The sequence below is a fragment of the Eublepharis macularius genome, chromosome 5, assembly GCF_028583425.1.
Source record: "Eublepharis macularius isolate TG4126 chromosome 5, MPM_Emac_v1.0, whole genome shotgun sequence".
Classification (NCBI taxonomy): domain Eukaryota; kingdom Metazoa; phylum Chordata; class Lepidosauria; order Squamata; family Eublepharidae; genus Eublepharis; species Eublepharis macularius.
Window position 1 is genome coordinate 85,959,343 of NC_072794.1, and position 16,463 is coordinate 85,975,805.

Consider the following 16,463-nt stretch of genomic DNA (forward strand, 5'->3'; position numbering starts at 1 on the left):
ACAGCTTCTCCCAACATTCCATCCCCAACTGCCATTTCAGGCTAGGCCCATTGTGGGGTGGGGGGGAAGGAAACATGTCACACTGACTGGAAATCTCAGTCTCTGAAGCTGAGTCCATTACATGTCCCACTCTTAAAGACCATTGCATTAGGAGTGGTGCTACATACCTCTCCGTTGCAATGTTGTGAGCCATGTGAAACCAAAGTTACTAACAATTAAACAGCATTAACACTTATATATATCAACAATTATCATATATATATATATATATCATATATGATATAGTCTGGTTTAGCATAACCTTACACGTAGTTTCTCTACAGCCCACTCTATGCTCACTGATTGGAAATCTCAGCCTCTGACACTGAGTCTGTCACACAGAGATACACCTTTTTCCTTATATCTCTGCAAAGGGAGGGGTTAGAGACTTACTTTTTAAAAAAAATCTGGAAATTCAGAGAATCTGCTGAATGTATTGATACAATGTTAGGTTGATATAACACTACAAAAATGATGATTTAAAAAATTGCAAGAGCCATGGAGGCCAACGGTTAGGGGAGGAAGCCACTTCTGGTGGCAGAAAAAGCAGCACAATTTGAAAAGCACATAGGCACTGCTGCTCTGAGCTCCGTCCCAACAGAGGTCAGTTTGCCCTGCTGGTGCTGGCCTATTCCTCCTAGCTCTTGGTCAGCCTGGATGAGACTGTACTGGCCTGCAGGTTCCTAGTACTGGGGCTGGGAAGCAGACTGGTCTCCAACACCCAGTCCAAGGCTGAGACTCCTGGGGCTAGGCAAGACATGGTTGTTCAGTCCAAGGTCAGGGTTCCAGCAGGCAGGCTAGGCGAAGTCAGGCAGTCCAAGGTCAGAGTTCCAATCAGTCAGGCGAGGCGAGGCGAGGCGAGGTTAGGGGTCCTGCGGTCAGGCTTTCAGGCAAGGCAAGGCAGAGTGAATGGCTTCACAGTGATTGTACGTGTTGCATCCACACTCAGCAGCCTCTCTTGACTGGTTTTATAGCCCCAGGGCTAAGGGCCATGAGTGCAGCCAATTTCTTGGGCAAGAACCCTGCACCTACTCTTTCTCATCATCAGGGGCCAACTGGCGCCGGCTCAGGAGGCGTGCACTTTGCCTCCTTGCCTGCAGTTCCCTTCTCAGCTTCCGTTTACGGCACTCTAAGGGTGGAGGTGAAACTGGAGGGCTGGGGCCAGCTAACTGAGTTTCACCTGCTGGATCAGAGCTAGAGGATATTGGCTCTGCTTCGGGTGTTGGTTGTCTCTGCTGATCAACACCCTCCTGGTCAGCTTCTGTTAGCTCCCCTTCTCCTGAGGAGTCCTTAGCTTGTGGTAGTTCCAGGCTGGCTGTGCGGGGCTCCTCTTCCCCTGAGGAGTCTTCACTATCACTGAGCCCTGGCTGACTCATGACACCCCCCACCCCCCTCAGGGCCCCCCTCTCTCGAAAGGGATGGGTGAGGCTTTTAGGGATATGCTCGATGAAACTGCTGTATCAGAGCCAAGACATGATCGGCTGGCTCCCAGGTTCAGTCTTCAAGGCCTGTAACCCTTCTAGTCCACAAGATACTGGAGCCGCCCATAATGCCTTCGGGAGTCTAGGATCTGGGCTACTTTGTATTCCTCCTGCCCGTCCACCAAGGTGGAGCCGGGTCCGGAGGTCGGAGTGAATCTGCTGCTGCAGTGGGGACCTGGAGAGAGCGGTGGAATACGGGATGGATTTGGAGGCTGGGTAGGAGGCTCAGCCGATAGGCCACAGGGTTGACTCAGTCCATGATAGGGAAAGGTCCAATGACCCGGGCATGCAATTTCTTGGAGGGGCATGGGCTCTGAAGATACCACGTGGAGAGCCAGACACAATCCCCAACATTGAGGTCTTTGCCAGGTTGCCGTTTCCGATCTGCATTTGCCTGCATTATACCAGGGTGGCTGGTATGTACTGCACACCCTTTGTTCACAGAAATTTAACAACGCCTTGGGTTGATTTTTGTCCTATTTCTGCTCTGTGTTCACAGTGGGCCTTCTTTTTCCCATTTGCTTGCACTGTAGTGTTCAGATATTTGCTCTATCATTTGGCCATTGATTCTTCATTCCCTAATTTTGGGTTTATTCCCAAATGCTATTATTTTGGTCTTTTGATAGTTTATTTTCAGATGTTCATCTACAAAAATGGCTAAAAGCTGTTAAGGCCCTTCTTAAACCCACAGGGCTTCTGGAAAGAATTATTGTGTCATCTGCATATAACAGTACTGAGATTTTACAATCCAGGAGTTTAGGGGGGTGACAATCTATGTTGCCCATATGGCTTACTAAACTGTTAATATAAAAAATAAATAACATTGGAGCCAATCTGAGCAAATCTGTTAATGATAGGACATTTTCGAGGTCTCTCATTTATAGGATTGCCATAGGTCAGAGGTGACTTGATAGCGCATAACGCACACACAGGCAACCCTGCTTCACTTCTTTTGATGTTATAACTGGGTTCGATAAATATCCATTCCTGTTGTATTGGACCCTAAGTGAAATGTTAGTATATAAGATTCAGATTAAATAAAGAAGTCTTCGGTCTGTGGAGGTTGCTTCAAGTTTTTCCCTTTGACCCTGGAAATAGAATCAAAAGCTGTTTTTAAGTCTATAAAGGCAGCATATAAAGACAGTATTCTTTGAGGTGTATTTTTCAATTAGATGCTACAAGATTAAGCAATGGCCTGTTGTTGTTCTTCCCACCCTAAATCCTGCCTATTCTTCATTTAAGGCATGTGAAGAACAAAATAAACCAGCTCTACAACTGTAAAAATGCAAAGAGAAACAAACGTGCAGAAGATACATACCCCACTCTGATTTCAGTGCTTGGGGATCAGTTGCTAAGAAAATCAGGAATAAGTTGAGTTTGTGGGAAAGCCCATTATCACTAGCACCTAGGAGTTACCTCTGGTGAGTTAGGTCCTTGTTGCATAGTGTCCTGTAAATAACACAAGTTGATCAGAAAGGTAATGAGGCACTGGAAAATCATCTTTTGAGGTAACAACTGAATTTTGATTGTGTTGATGAGCCTTTAGGCTTCTGAGAGCCACTGTTTGTAATGAAAGTGTGTTCTGAAATGTTTGCTGCTGTATCCATTTTGTGATGGGTAGCTAGTAACAGCCTCAGTGATTGGCTAGCAAATTATTTAACAGTGCATGGAGAAAGCAAGTGCAGTATAATTTTCTGCCCATCAAGCCTGTGCTGAGGAATAGCTGTTCTTTTACCATGTGTGGTAAATCAGAAGCTCCTAGTCAGATTGTGAAAGGCCCTGAGTTAATGAATAATAGACTTATCTTCAGTTAGCTTTGTGCCTTTCACACATTGTTGCAGTGTTTTGGGATGTTTCATCCATTTTTCAGATGCTAAATTGCTTAAGCTGGTCATTCATCCGGAGACTACAGGAGAAGGAAATGGAGAAAATGTTTCACTGAAATATTCATAAATATGACACTGAAATGAGATGAAATATTCATTCTAAAGCTATGCAGAAGTAGAGCAACTGAAAAGCAGCCATCTGTGGAAAAGTGGACAGTTTGCACCCCCTTGCAGAACCTCTCTGGGTAGAGCCTCCTTACAATTAACATATTGAATTATGGTGGGCCAATAGGTAGCATAAAAGCAGACAAATACACACACACACAAATGCTAACAATTGGCATCCACACCTCTGTAGTCACTTAGGAAAGGGGCCTTTTAATAACTATTTGTTAAGGGATTTTTCTGACCTTTTACCTATATGAGCTCTTATTGAAGTTGCCCTCATACACAGGAGGCAATTTCTGCCTCGATGGGTAAATTCCTTCTCAGATAAAGCTGCGGGTCATGATAAACCTACAGTAAGGAGAGAATGTCAACATTTCTTTTGTTTTCATTTTCTTTTTTGCCTTGCTTGGATAAGCAATCTCTTAGGTTTTATACTCATAACATGGCTCCAGAGTCCAGATATTTAAATTTGTTTATACTACAAGATCTGATTTGTCCTGTCTCTTATACTTGCTGAGTGCCATGTTTCCTGGAGGAACATATACTGAAGAATTATTTGTATTAACCGTTGATCTTTTATTCTATAAACAAATAGCAATTATTCTGTAAACAATTAGAGCTGAAGGGTATAAAAAGCCCCTCAACTGAACTGGTCTTTACACATTTTTACCAATGTCTCATGGGTTTTATCAATATAAAGCAATAAACCCATATTCCTTTGAAGATCACTACCTTTGGTGTCTTGATTTGTGTAAAGTCATTGGCTGTAAGGGGAATATGAATAAAAGTAGAATACTACAAATAAAATCCTCACACTATTCTTTTCAAATAGGAAACTGATAAAAATTAACAAGAGAGAGAGAACAAATTCCCTGAAAATGTCTCAAGCTGTGGGAGTTCTTGTTTCTCCCATTGTTAAAACAATTAGAAAACATGTGCATCATAACTAGACCTATTATAAATCAAGTTGCAGACCTCTATATAGTCCAGAACATCTGATGATACCATTTGAAAATATGCAAGACTGCCTTGACTTCTGCCTACTTTAACATCTTCAAAACTAAGAGCCTCTAATTTACTAATGCTTAGCCATTTGGCTGCCTTTAAAAGATACAATACAAAGTCTTTATGAGAGGCCTTTATATCAACAATGCAAAGTTACCATATCTCTGGGATTAAAAGGGACCCTTTATTAAACATTCAAGTGTAATTTAAAACCATTTTGAGAATACATATTCTGTATCTATACTGTATAATTCCCTTGAGTGCCAAAGTACCTCATTTGTGACAGAGGTTGCAGGAAGCCTTGTTTGTCCAAAATAAGATCCAAAAACAAACCCTATGTAGTACCTTTTAAGACCAACCAAAATGACTCTCAGCAGCATGCAAGCTTTAGACCTCCTCTGCACAGGGCCCCATATCGCATTATCAGGCTAGATTTTTTTTAAAGGTTTGTGTGTGGGCAGGATACAGATACTTCAGTCCCTGATCTGAAGGTATCTTAGTGGCACAGGTTCTAACTTGCCGTTGAAGATTCTCTTCTATCCTTTCTGTCTTTCTATATATTATTCAGAAGAAACTACAGATATAAAATAAGTTTTATTGCCATGGGGCATTAAGATGGCCTTCAGATAGACACGTTAAAGGTTTATTTTGACATAAGTGTTTTTTCTCTGTGGAGTGAAATCCTATGGAGTATTGAGTGGTAAAGGTGTTATATTGGAATTCAGAATCCCAGATTCTCCTTGTAAATTCATCCCTGGACAAAAATAAATGTGCAGGAATGAAACCATAGCCCTTAGCAAACCATAGATGTGCTCTGCTTTTGGCCCCCACCTTTCTGTGGATTATACATAAAATAGTGGGATGTCAGTAATTTAAAATTAATCTATTCACAAGCCAGTATCTGTCACTACCATAAGTGTTTTGCTTGAATGAAGGCATAGACCACATATGAAGGGGCACAATGGGTGAAAAAGCGTTCAGGAGAGTAAAATTTAAAAAGAGTTTTGTAAACATGTCTGCAGGGACTTACATTTCCTGATTTTAGGTAAAATTGTACATTAATTTATAAATGTATAATATATAAATGCTTTTAAAGACTTCCTTTAAAGAAGTTGTGAGAGAGAACTTCTCCTGGGATACAGGTGAATGGCTCCCAATCAGGATAGGAAGGACTGTGTTAGAGGGACTCAGAATAGGCAACTTTTTATGTCTTTTAAGATATCTCTAAAAGATTTCATAAGAGCGTTTTGGCTATTACAGTTAACATTTAGGGAAACTCTATATTACTTGACTGTGAGTTACATGATTCCCACCATCTTTGCTCACCTCCCTCCCCCATCCCCAACATATCATACAGACAAACAAGACATCAGCAGGAGTGCGCAGGTGTTGGGGAGTTTGTGAGGGATCAAATGAACTAAATGAATGCAGCCAGTTCTGGGAATTATCCTCTCTAAGTGCACCCTTTGGTAGTTTCCATTTGTGCTTCCTGCTTTTATGTACAATTTTGAATTAACCATCCATTTGGATTAATCATTACCTCTTTATGTTTTTGTTCGAGCTGACTGTGTGTGAAGTAGTAAAGAATCTGATGGGGAGTGCTTATTAATTTGATAAAGCATGGGTTCAAGCTTACCCTGTAACTCTTCTATTCCCTGCTTATGTAAGAACCGGACTACATGTAATGCAAGAGATGGGTGATCAGAATCTTCCATGTTCTTTTCACATGTTAAACCGAAGTTGGGAGCTTGGTACGTTTTGCACCATTGCACCGTTTTTCTGATCTCAGCCCCTTTCTCTCAGCTGCTTTTTACTTTGTGGGGGCAAATATCCATATAGTACCTATATATTTCTTATCTTGAAGCAAACAGCAGATCCTGGGATGTAACTGAGATGGAAAGAATGATGTAGAAAGAAAGGGCTCATCTTCCCTTTGCCCATTTTATGGTTTCCATCCTGACTGGACACCTCTGCAATGACTTTTAACTTTGTGGGGGGTGGAACCCTGAAAGTGATCCCATCACATTTGTCCTACAGTCATGTCCAGTTTGGTTCTAACAAACTATCCCAGAGAGTCCCAACTAGAGATGGGCACAATCTGCATTACGATCAAAAAAACCCCACAATAATGGCATCCGCGCAATCGGGACCTGGTGGATCGTTGTCTTCCACGGCAAACGATCCAGCGGTCAGGAGGGGGCTGGACCGAGGCTGGACGGGGTGATCGTGATAGGATTGGGAAGCTAGACATTCAGGCGCCAACAATCTATTCCCCTAGCAACGGAGGCAGGGGAATGCCTGAGCTCTGTTTGAAACTTGATAATATTTCCCCTAGCGAGGAAAAGCAAACAGTTGTGAGTGAAACGGTAGCTTCCTGAGAAAAATATAAGCAAAGTGATTGGGAGAGGAAGGGGTTAAGATTTAAGAGAGAGAGAGAAAACAAAAACCCCTGGCTTTGAGCGCGGCTATCAGCAGAAGCTGTTTTGCGCTCCTCTCCTGAGTTCATTCAGTGTGTTGAAAGAGTTAACACTGAGAAGAGATCTCTTCTCAGTGTTAACTCTTTCAATGTACTGAATGAAAACAAAAACCCCTGGCTTTGAGCGCGGCTATCAACTGAAGCTGTTTTGCACTCCTCACCTGAGTTCATTCAGTGCGTTGAAAGAGTTAACACTGAGAAGAGATCTCTCCTCCTGACTGAGTTCATTCAGTGCGTTTTGGAAGACTGGCTGCTTGCTTTTAAAATCGGGTGGGGAGGAATGGAGGATTCTATCTCTGCTTTTTTTAAAAAGCTGGCTGAAACTTGTTGACGGGGTGTCTCTCTCTATTTGGAGAGGCAGGGACGGGTTAAAAACTCCCCCCCCTCTGCTCTAAGTGTGTGTGTGTGAGAGAGAGAGAGAGAACGTCCCCTCCCTGAGGGGAGGTGGCTCGTCGCTGGGTTAAAAACTCCTCCCCCCTGCTCTAAGTGTGTGTGGGGGGCGCCCCTCCACTTTGGCCTCCCCGATCCCAGATCCCAGATCGGAAACGGGACTTGATCGGAGTGAATCGGAGATCTGGGGTCGTCACCAGCGCAGGTCCACGATTAGCTTGATCGGTATTTTATTTTGGATCGTGCCCATGTCTAGTCCCAACTTTCCGTCTTTTCATCCCTTTCATATATTGTCTTTCCATGATGTATTCATGTTTGCAGTGACTTTTGCTAGTGAATCAAATGTCCTCTAACTCCATTTCAAAGTGCAAATGCTAGACAGAAACTGTATCTCTCATGTTCTATCCCTTTGGATAGAATCACCTGAATAAGTTAATGGTTGGTAATGGCTTGTTAACAGGCTTTCATGGATGATTAAGAATAAGCTCAATCCCATGGCTGCTCGGATTCCAAGCAGGCAATTTTCGAAATATTTTAACTGCTGCTTTTTCATTAAATGAGTTTAGTCCCATTAACTTTAACAAGACTAAAGTGGTTTAAGTAGAAGTAGGTTGTCAGTTGACAGTTGGTTTCCTAGTTAAATCGTAGGAATAAATAGTAATTCCCAAATGACCATATGTTGGAGAGTAAACTACATAAAAAAGATTACTTTGGAACATAAACACATTAGAGGCAAAGCAGTTTCTTATGTTGTAAAATGAATGTGCACTTTCCACCAGATTTCATCTCAAAAAAGAACTTGTGCATTCTCACTGTGGTGGAGAGGCATACATTCTTTTTGGACATACCAGCATTCAGCATAAAGTGAAAGGCTGGGTATATTCATGCATCTGCATTTGAACATGTGATCTGCAAATTTATTATTGGATGTTATAGTTTTGTGCATTTAGATGAATATTGGAGACAGCCAGAAGCAGTATAAATCATTGCTGGAATCATTTTGTGTAGCAAAAGTATGTATTGGTGTAGTGATCCCGAGTCCCTGTTGTGTGTTTGTCCTATGTGATGGATTGCACCATATCATGTTATGGTACTTGTTCTGTTCTTACTTGCTTCCTCTTTACTGTTTCCAGGGTATTTGAAGGGCCATAATTTCTGATCTTAGGGACAGTTTGTGAAATTGCCAAGGAGATGGCTGCCACAAGGCACTCAGATCACATGAATTAGCGTCTGCTTTGTATTGCTCAAGCAACTAACTCAGTGGCAGTGATTTTCTGTCATTTAGGATGAGAATGCAAGTCCCCAAGGGAGGAAGCACTTATATAAATGCTTTCAAATAAGTTTATTTGTAGTAGTCGTAAGCTTTATCTCATCTTCATCCAGTCAAGGATGCAGTGCTAATGCCAAAGAGTCCCTTGTATCAGACTAATGCTCGTTGTTCCCAGGATAACTACTGCCATTAGCAGAATGGATCTGTGGGATCCAAGACTGGATTTTTAGCTGACAAGTTAAATTCATGGTGGACACAGTGAATCCTGCTGAGCAAAAGGGGCAGAATAAAGGGGGCAGCTTGGGCAGAAGATAACATTTCAGCAGGGTCTACCTGAGACCACATGGAGAGCCAATATAGATAGAATAATGGAAAAGCATGGGTTCAAATCCCTCATCAGCCATGAAGCTTCTTGAATAATTCTGAACACACATTTCTGTTTCTAAATGATTAAATCCTACGTGTGTCACTGACTGGGTTCCTTGGAGAAAGAATGGGATGCATATATAATAAATACAATATAGTGGGTAGTACTTATGGAACATATCCTTAGGTGGTGCATATCTCCAAGGAAAAAAGATACTAGGTCCCAAAACATACTGAATTGTTGAGAGCAGTGGTTGCAGAGGCTTACTGCTAAGCCTGTAATAAATATCAACATACACAAGGGTTTACAGTTTTCTGTAATGCTTTGTTTTCCAGCACTGGTAACCTGTAGCCCTGATGAATTCCAGTGCGGTGATGGGACCTGCATACATGGAGCAAAACAGTGCAATAAAGTCCATGACTGCCCTGACAACAGCGATGAAGCAGGCTGCATTAATGGTAGGTGCAGACAGTGCCCTAGTATGGGTGTAGCTGAAACCATTGCTTGAAGAATCCTGGATTACAGGGATGAAAAGAGGCTCTTTAGCCTTTCTTCCAGAGCCAATACCCAAGTGGTCCTTGTAGTAAACTATGCAGGGAAAGTTTTTTCACAGCTTTATCAGATATTGCTCTTTGATAGATCCCTTGTCATATGTCGCCACTAAATATTCCATTGCTTAATTCCATCCCATTTCTTCTAAATCACTGTCTCGTCAATCTTAATGTCCAAACTTCATTTCTTTGTGCCTAAACTAACTTCCACTGCTTTCCCTCCCATTCCTGATGCAACAGAAGCAACATGCAAGAGTCCCAACAAGTTTCAGTGTAAGAGTGGAGAGTGCATAGAGGAAATCAAGGTGTGCGATTCACAAAGGGACTGCAGGGACTGGTCTGATGAACCTCTAAAAGCATGTGGTACAGTACACTCATTCTTCTTTGTTTCTATGTCCTTTTTTAACAATCCCTCCCATTCACTGTATGCCTGGGATGCGGGAACAAATGGCTTCATAACATGTTTCTCTGCTCTCCTTGTCTTGTCTTGCATGGATGTATAATGACCTGAAATCAAATTCTTTAAAGTGTAGACCTTGCATAGGACAAAGTGAAGACCTTATTGCACCACAAAATAAATCCAGGCTTGTCGAAGGCTTTCATGGCCGGAGAACGATGGTTGTTGTGGGTTTTCCAGGCTGTATTGCCGTGGTCTTGGCATTGTAGTTCCTGACGTTTCGCCAGCAGCTGTGGCTGGCATCTTCAGAGGTGTAGCACCAAAAGACAGAGATCTCTCAGTGTCACAGTTACTCCAGAGATCTCTCAGTGCCCTGTGACACTGAGAGATCTCTGTCTTTTGGTGCTACACCTCTGAAGATGCCAGCCACAGCTGCTGGAGAAACGTCAGGAACTACAATGCCAAGACCACGGCAATACAGCCCGGAAAACCCACAACAACAATCCAGGCTTATTGCAAAGAGATTTGATTTGAGCACAGGAATAGGAATTCCTGAGTTTCCTCTCCTCCTGCTGAGTCTTAATGACTCTTAGTGCAGAGTGTTAGGCACATTTATAGAGTCACAAGGTACACATTTCTTTGATAGTTTTTAATCAAAGCATATTATTAAGTCAGGATACTGGGCCTATTCATTCATTTGCTTATGTGGCTGCAGAGTTTATGTGATGGAGACGTAGGTACACACCCCTTCCCCCCTACACTCTGATACTCTCGCACATGAAGCAGTAGCTCCATTCAGAGGTGCATGGTTAATGCAGTCCCTCCACCCCCATCCTCTTGGTTTCTGAAAACATGCCAATTGAGCAGCCACATGAGTGTTCACTTCTGTGATCATTTACATTATGCACAGGTGGGAGCAACCACTCCTACATCATAGGAAACTTTGTCAGTACCTAGTAAGTCTCTGAATGGGCCACATGATAAGTAGTATTTGTTCCACTGGTGACAGAAAGTGTCATGATGTCATAGCCAATTTATAGAGACCCCTGCTAGGCCCTTGAAGGCAAGGGACAAACAGAGGTGGTTTGACCCTGATCTTCCTTGGTGATCTCCTATCTAGTTACTAGCCAAGGATGACCTTTGCCTAGCTTCTGAGATCTGACAAGATTGGGCTTGCCTGGGTGTCCAGATCAGAGTATTAATTGCACTACTTATTGCTACATCATGATTTCACCATCCAAAGAACAAGTATCCATGAAAGGGTAACAGGTGGTATTTCCCAATAAAAATTTTTTCATGAATATTTTTCCAGTGTCATATTAATATTTGTTTATTTTATTTACTTATTTAAAATATTTCTGTTCTATCTTTCCACCCAATTCAGCATCCCCAAGGTGGTGAACATTAAAACAATTAAAACATTAAACATTTTAGACATTAAAACAGGGTTTGTTTGTTTATTTATTTATTTTATTGCATTTCTAGACCATCCCCGTTTAAAATAAAAATACATATAAGAGTGATGAGACATCAGGCAACCATGATTTTAAATGATTAAATTACCTAGAGATTTAGTGAAAAATAGCGCACTCCGACTTACAGCTTTACATAAGCCAAACTATATAGATTGAAAGGTCACTATTTCTAGTCCTCTTGGTTGGCATTTTATTTTAGCAATGCATGGTCATGAATTGTTGGTAAGTGCATTCCTTCAGGTTTGACTTGTGTAAAAGTCTATGCACAAAGAAGCTATAAGAACCCTTTCCAGGATGATCAAGTGAGAGTCACACTGATGAATATGCTCTTGGGTGTTAACATAATGTTACTGTGCTCCTTTGATTATATTTTCAAGAATAGGGTTGAAGAGATTTAAGAGGCCATTTGTATGCTTTTTCCTATGATAATATGTACTGCTCTTCAAGAAAAATTAATGCCTCACCCAGAGTGGTGAACAAGTTATTGTTATTATTATTCCCAAAATACAGCTGGGGAACTGGGACTGAGAGGAGTGGCTTACCACACATGGCAGTAGTTGAATCCGAACCAGTAGAGTGCTGATTTGCAGCCGAACTACTTATCCACCATGCTACCACCAAGCAGTACATGATCAAGGGCAAGTTGTTATGCTTAATGTAATGCAGTTTCCTTTCTGACCCTCTTCATGCTTTTTCTTGCCTTTCTCTCAAATTCTCTTTGGGCAACAACAAGCCTTGTTTAATAGGCTGTGGTAAATTGATTGTTCATCTGCAGTCTTCCTGTGCAGTCCCACATGGGACTGCGCACGCGCAGGCCTGCCGACTTCAGAGATTTTTATAGCTCAGAACCACTAGGGGGCATCCCCGCCTCCTAACACGCATGCGTGGCCGTCCTTTCCCGCCGACAAATGGCTCCTAAGAGGCGGGGCGCCCCCGACGTACCCTCAGTTCCTCTTTTGCCGCCGACTTGAGAGGTTCTTGCTAGCTCTGCTCTTCGGAAAGCATTTCATCGTGATCTGGAAGATGTCGGATAAAGCGTTATTTAAGAGGTGTTCCTCTTGTGATCGAAAGATGACAAAATCGGACAGTCATTCCGAATGCCTGTACTGTCTAGGGGAAACCCACAACCCACAGGCATGTAAGTACTGCCGCACCTTCACTCCGAAGGCCAGGGCAGAAAGGTCGGGTAGACTTCAAGCTTATTTATGGCGATGCGCGATGGTGGTAGCTGACCCACCTGTAACGGGTAAATCCCCCGCGCATAGAAAACCTGCTACTCTGGCTTCAAAGTCTTCGGAGAAGTCGCTGCGCTCCCACCAGTCTCCCGCACAAACCAATCCGAGACCGCCGAGTCCGGTCGCGTTGGTTCGGACCTCCTCGGATCTGACCGCTCCTATCTCGTCGGATCCGGTCTCGGGGTCGAGACCTGCTTCGGAACCACCAGGCTCCTTGTCATGTGATAGGTCTAGGAGGGAGAGTTACGTGGCCCCGTCGGAGCCAAGAACCCCTCGGAGTGGATCGCAGTCGGACCGACGCAGCACCTCGCGAAAATCTTCGGAACCGAAGTGCTATTCGGATCCGCCAGGGGTGAGTCTGGGAAAGAAGAAGAAAAAGAAGAAGCATCAGTCTTCTAAGTCAGACAGACAAGTACTTGAGAGTGTTATCACCCCTCAGCACAGTCGGCAGGGTGCTTCTGGATCCAATCCACCTACTAAGAGTCACTGTGGGTCTGGGGACGCAGCTTCCCCTAGGAGAACCCTGGCATCCGAGAGATCCCGGGAATCAGATGTGATTATGATTGAGAAGCCCCCGACTCCATCGGGAGTACCTCGCTCACCTTCTCATGACTCGTGGTCTTCGCGCTCCTCTCGCACAGACAGAGGTCGTTTGAGATCACGCCGCGCTGACAGATACAGCCCTTACTCGACCAGACATCGTTATTACAGGGAGGGATCCTATGGTTCCAACCATGGAACCAGGAGACGCTCTCACTCGCCTTCTATACGTGCTAGCTCCCCAGGGGGATCTAGACGGACCCCCGGTTTCTCGGATACCAACTATGACACTTACGTTCCCTATGAGAGGCGTTATGACTCCCCTCCTTCGGATTCGCCTGATGGAGTGATTGGTCCATCGGAGGAAGCTTATCCGACTGAGGATTTTCGCGCCTACAATGAACTTCTTCAAAGAATGGCGAAGGCGCTAGACATTGAGGTGGCTTCTTCGGAACCGGGGTCGAAGGATAAGATCCTAAAACACATGTATTCTGGATTGACTCCGACGATTGCCTTCCCCATGATCGAAGGCTTCGTTGAACTCCTTTCAGGATTAAACCTGAAACCTGCCTCTACTCCTGCCACAAACAAGAAAATAGAAAATCTGTATAGAGTCACGGATGAACAGTGTCCGCTCCTTTCGCTCCACCCATCTCCTTCCTCCCTTGTTACGGAGGACATGCAAGCGAAACCCAAGCAAGGATCCTTGTTGGTCCCATCAGATAAGGACAGTAGGAAGATCGATTCTCTGGCCAGGAAGGTGTATACATCAACAGCATTTGGCATTAAAATTGCCAATTATGCAGCAATGATGGCCGCCTATCAGCTGTTATGGACAAAGGTGGCAACATTTGTACCTCAGTTACCGGAAGATCAAAGAGTCTTCCTTAGAGTTAATCAAGAGGAGGCTGTTCGCTTATCTTGTCACCAGATTACTGTAAGCAGGAACAGGGCAGACACCTCTACCAGGGCACTCCTGTCTGCTCTTGTGTTATGCAGATTCGCTTGGTTGAGGACCACTGCCTTACCACTGGAGACAAGGTCCAAGGTGGAAGATCTCCCCTTCGAAGGACAGAACCTGTTCTCCGGTAGAACAGATGAGTATCTTTCGAAGAAATGTAAAGATAGGTTGACAGCTCGATCTTATGGTGTCTTGCACCAACATCAGCCTGGTCGCACTCAGTACAGACCGTATACTAAAAGCCGTCAACAACGATACCACCCTTATTATGGGTATGGATTCCAGCCTCATTGCCAATATCAAAGCCCGCAGTCTACCTTCCAGACGAGGAGGCAGGGCAACAAGAATAGGCAGGGAAATAACCAGCACCAACCCAAAAAATCGGGACATTCCCAAAAACAGTTCTGACAATTACAGGGACCTGACCCCTATTTTGGGGACAGGCTGTCCCTTTTCTTTTCTGAATGGTGTAGCATTACCTCAGATGTTTGGGTGTTACAGTTGGTTCAGTTTGGTTATAAAATTGAGTTTGTTCAGTGGCCTGGTCTCCGGCTTCCTGTTTTCTCTTCTCAGACACCTCAACCGGGGGTAGTTTCAGAGTTATCAGCCTTATTATTAAAAGGGGCTATTGAAGAGGTGACTCCTCCTTCTTCCCCATTTGGCTTCTATTCAAGCCTTTTTGTGGTAGCAAGAAGGATGGGGGACTTTGCCCTATTCTGGACCTCCGAGAATTGAATAAATCTATATGGGTCCGAAAGTTTAAGATGACCACTCTGCAGATGGTCCTAACTCTGATACCCTCTGACTCTTGGTTTGGGGTTTTAGATCTTAAAGATGCGTATTTCCACATCTCAATTTTTCCTGAGCATAGGAAATTTCTTCACTTTACCTATGGTACTCGAATTTTTCAGTACCGTGTTCTCCCGTTTGGTTTGTCCACCGCCCCTAGGGTATTTACCAAATGTGTGGCGGTGGTGATTGCCTTCCTTAGAACACAGGGCTGTTGCATCTTTCCCTATCTTGATGACTGGTTGATTGTTGGCCAGTCAGAGGAGGATGTAACCAATCAGGTTTCTATCACTTTGGCTACCTGTTTAAAGTTGGGGTTATTTGATAACCAAAAGAAGTCGAAGCTTATCCCCTCCAAGGTTGTCCAATTTATTGGAGCTATTATTGATGGTTCCCAGGATGCAGGATTTTTGCCCGTAGATAGGGCTGATAAAATTAAAGCACTTATTAAAAGATTTAGGAGATGCAGGTTCCAACCAGCTAGACTTATTCAGGTTCTTTTGGGCTATATGGCCGCCACCACGGCTGTGGTGTCCCTAGCAAGACTTAAGATGAGACCACTACAACTTTGGTTTTCTAGAAGCTTTTTCCCTGATAGGGATTCCCAGCAGAAGAAACTTAGTATTCCTCTCAGGGTTCTCCTATCTTTGGACTGGTGGTTGCAAGATGCCAGCCTGTTTGGAGGGATTGGTTTCGGCTATAGACAGCCAGACCTTTCAGTCACCACGGATGCATCTACCCTGGGGTGGGGTGCTCATTCTCAGGGTTCATATGCTCATGGTATGTGGGATGAATCGGAGTGTAAAGAACATATCAATCTCCTTGAGTTACGTGCTGTTTACTACGCCTTAATTTCCTTTTCTGACATGGTGCAGAATAAAACGGTCCAGATCCTTACGGATAACACCTCCACAATGTTTTATTTGAATAAGCAAGGGGGCACTATGTCTCTAGCCTTATGCGAAGAGACGATGAGAATTTGGAATTGGGCCATTGATCATTCTGTGTGGCTTGTAGCAGTCCACATACCAGGTGTTGACAATGTTACGGCTGACCACCTTAGTAGACTGGGGGGCGACACCCACGAATGATCTCTTCATGACAAGTATTTATGTCCTGTCTTTTCAGAATGGGGAACCCCAGACTTAGACCTTTTCGCCACAGAGGAGAACTGCAAGACTCCCCGCTATTGCTCCAGAGGAGGCGTCGGCCTCGAGTCTCTTGGGGACGCATTTCAGTTAACTTGGTCCGGTCGCCTTCTTTATATGTTTCCCCTGTTCCCCCTGTTAGCCAGGGTAATCTCCAAGATCCAGATGGACAGAACATCAGCCATTCTGATAACCCCTTACTGGCCACGACAGCCGTGGTTTCATGCACTTCTGAGACTCCACAGCCGGATGCACCAATTCCCGGATCAACCGGATCTACTGTCTTTCCGGGGGGTGCTTCATCACAGAGTACATACACTCAGACTGACGGCGTGGCTGATTCTT

At 43.8% G+C, this 16,463-nt stretch overlaps 1 protein-coding gene across 1 annotated transcript in view; it reads left to right on the forward strand.

Annotated features, from left to right (window-relative positions):
* LRP8 (LDL receptor related protein 8) overlaps window positions 1-16,463 on the forward strand; it is a 295,799-nt gene that overhangs the window by 233,404 nt on the left and 45,932 nt on the right. The window contains 2 exon segments of the mRNA XM_054980392.1: window positions 9,358-9,480; window positions 9,814-9,936. Coding sequence (XP_054836367.1) covers window positions 9,358-9,480; window positions 9,814-9,936 — 246 coding nt within the window.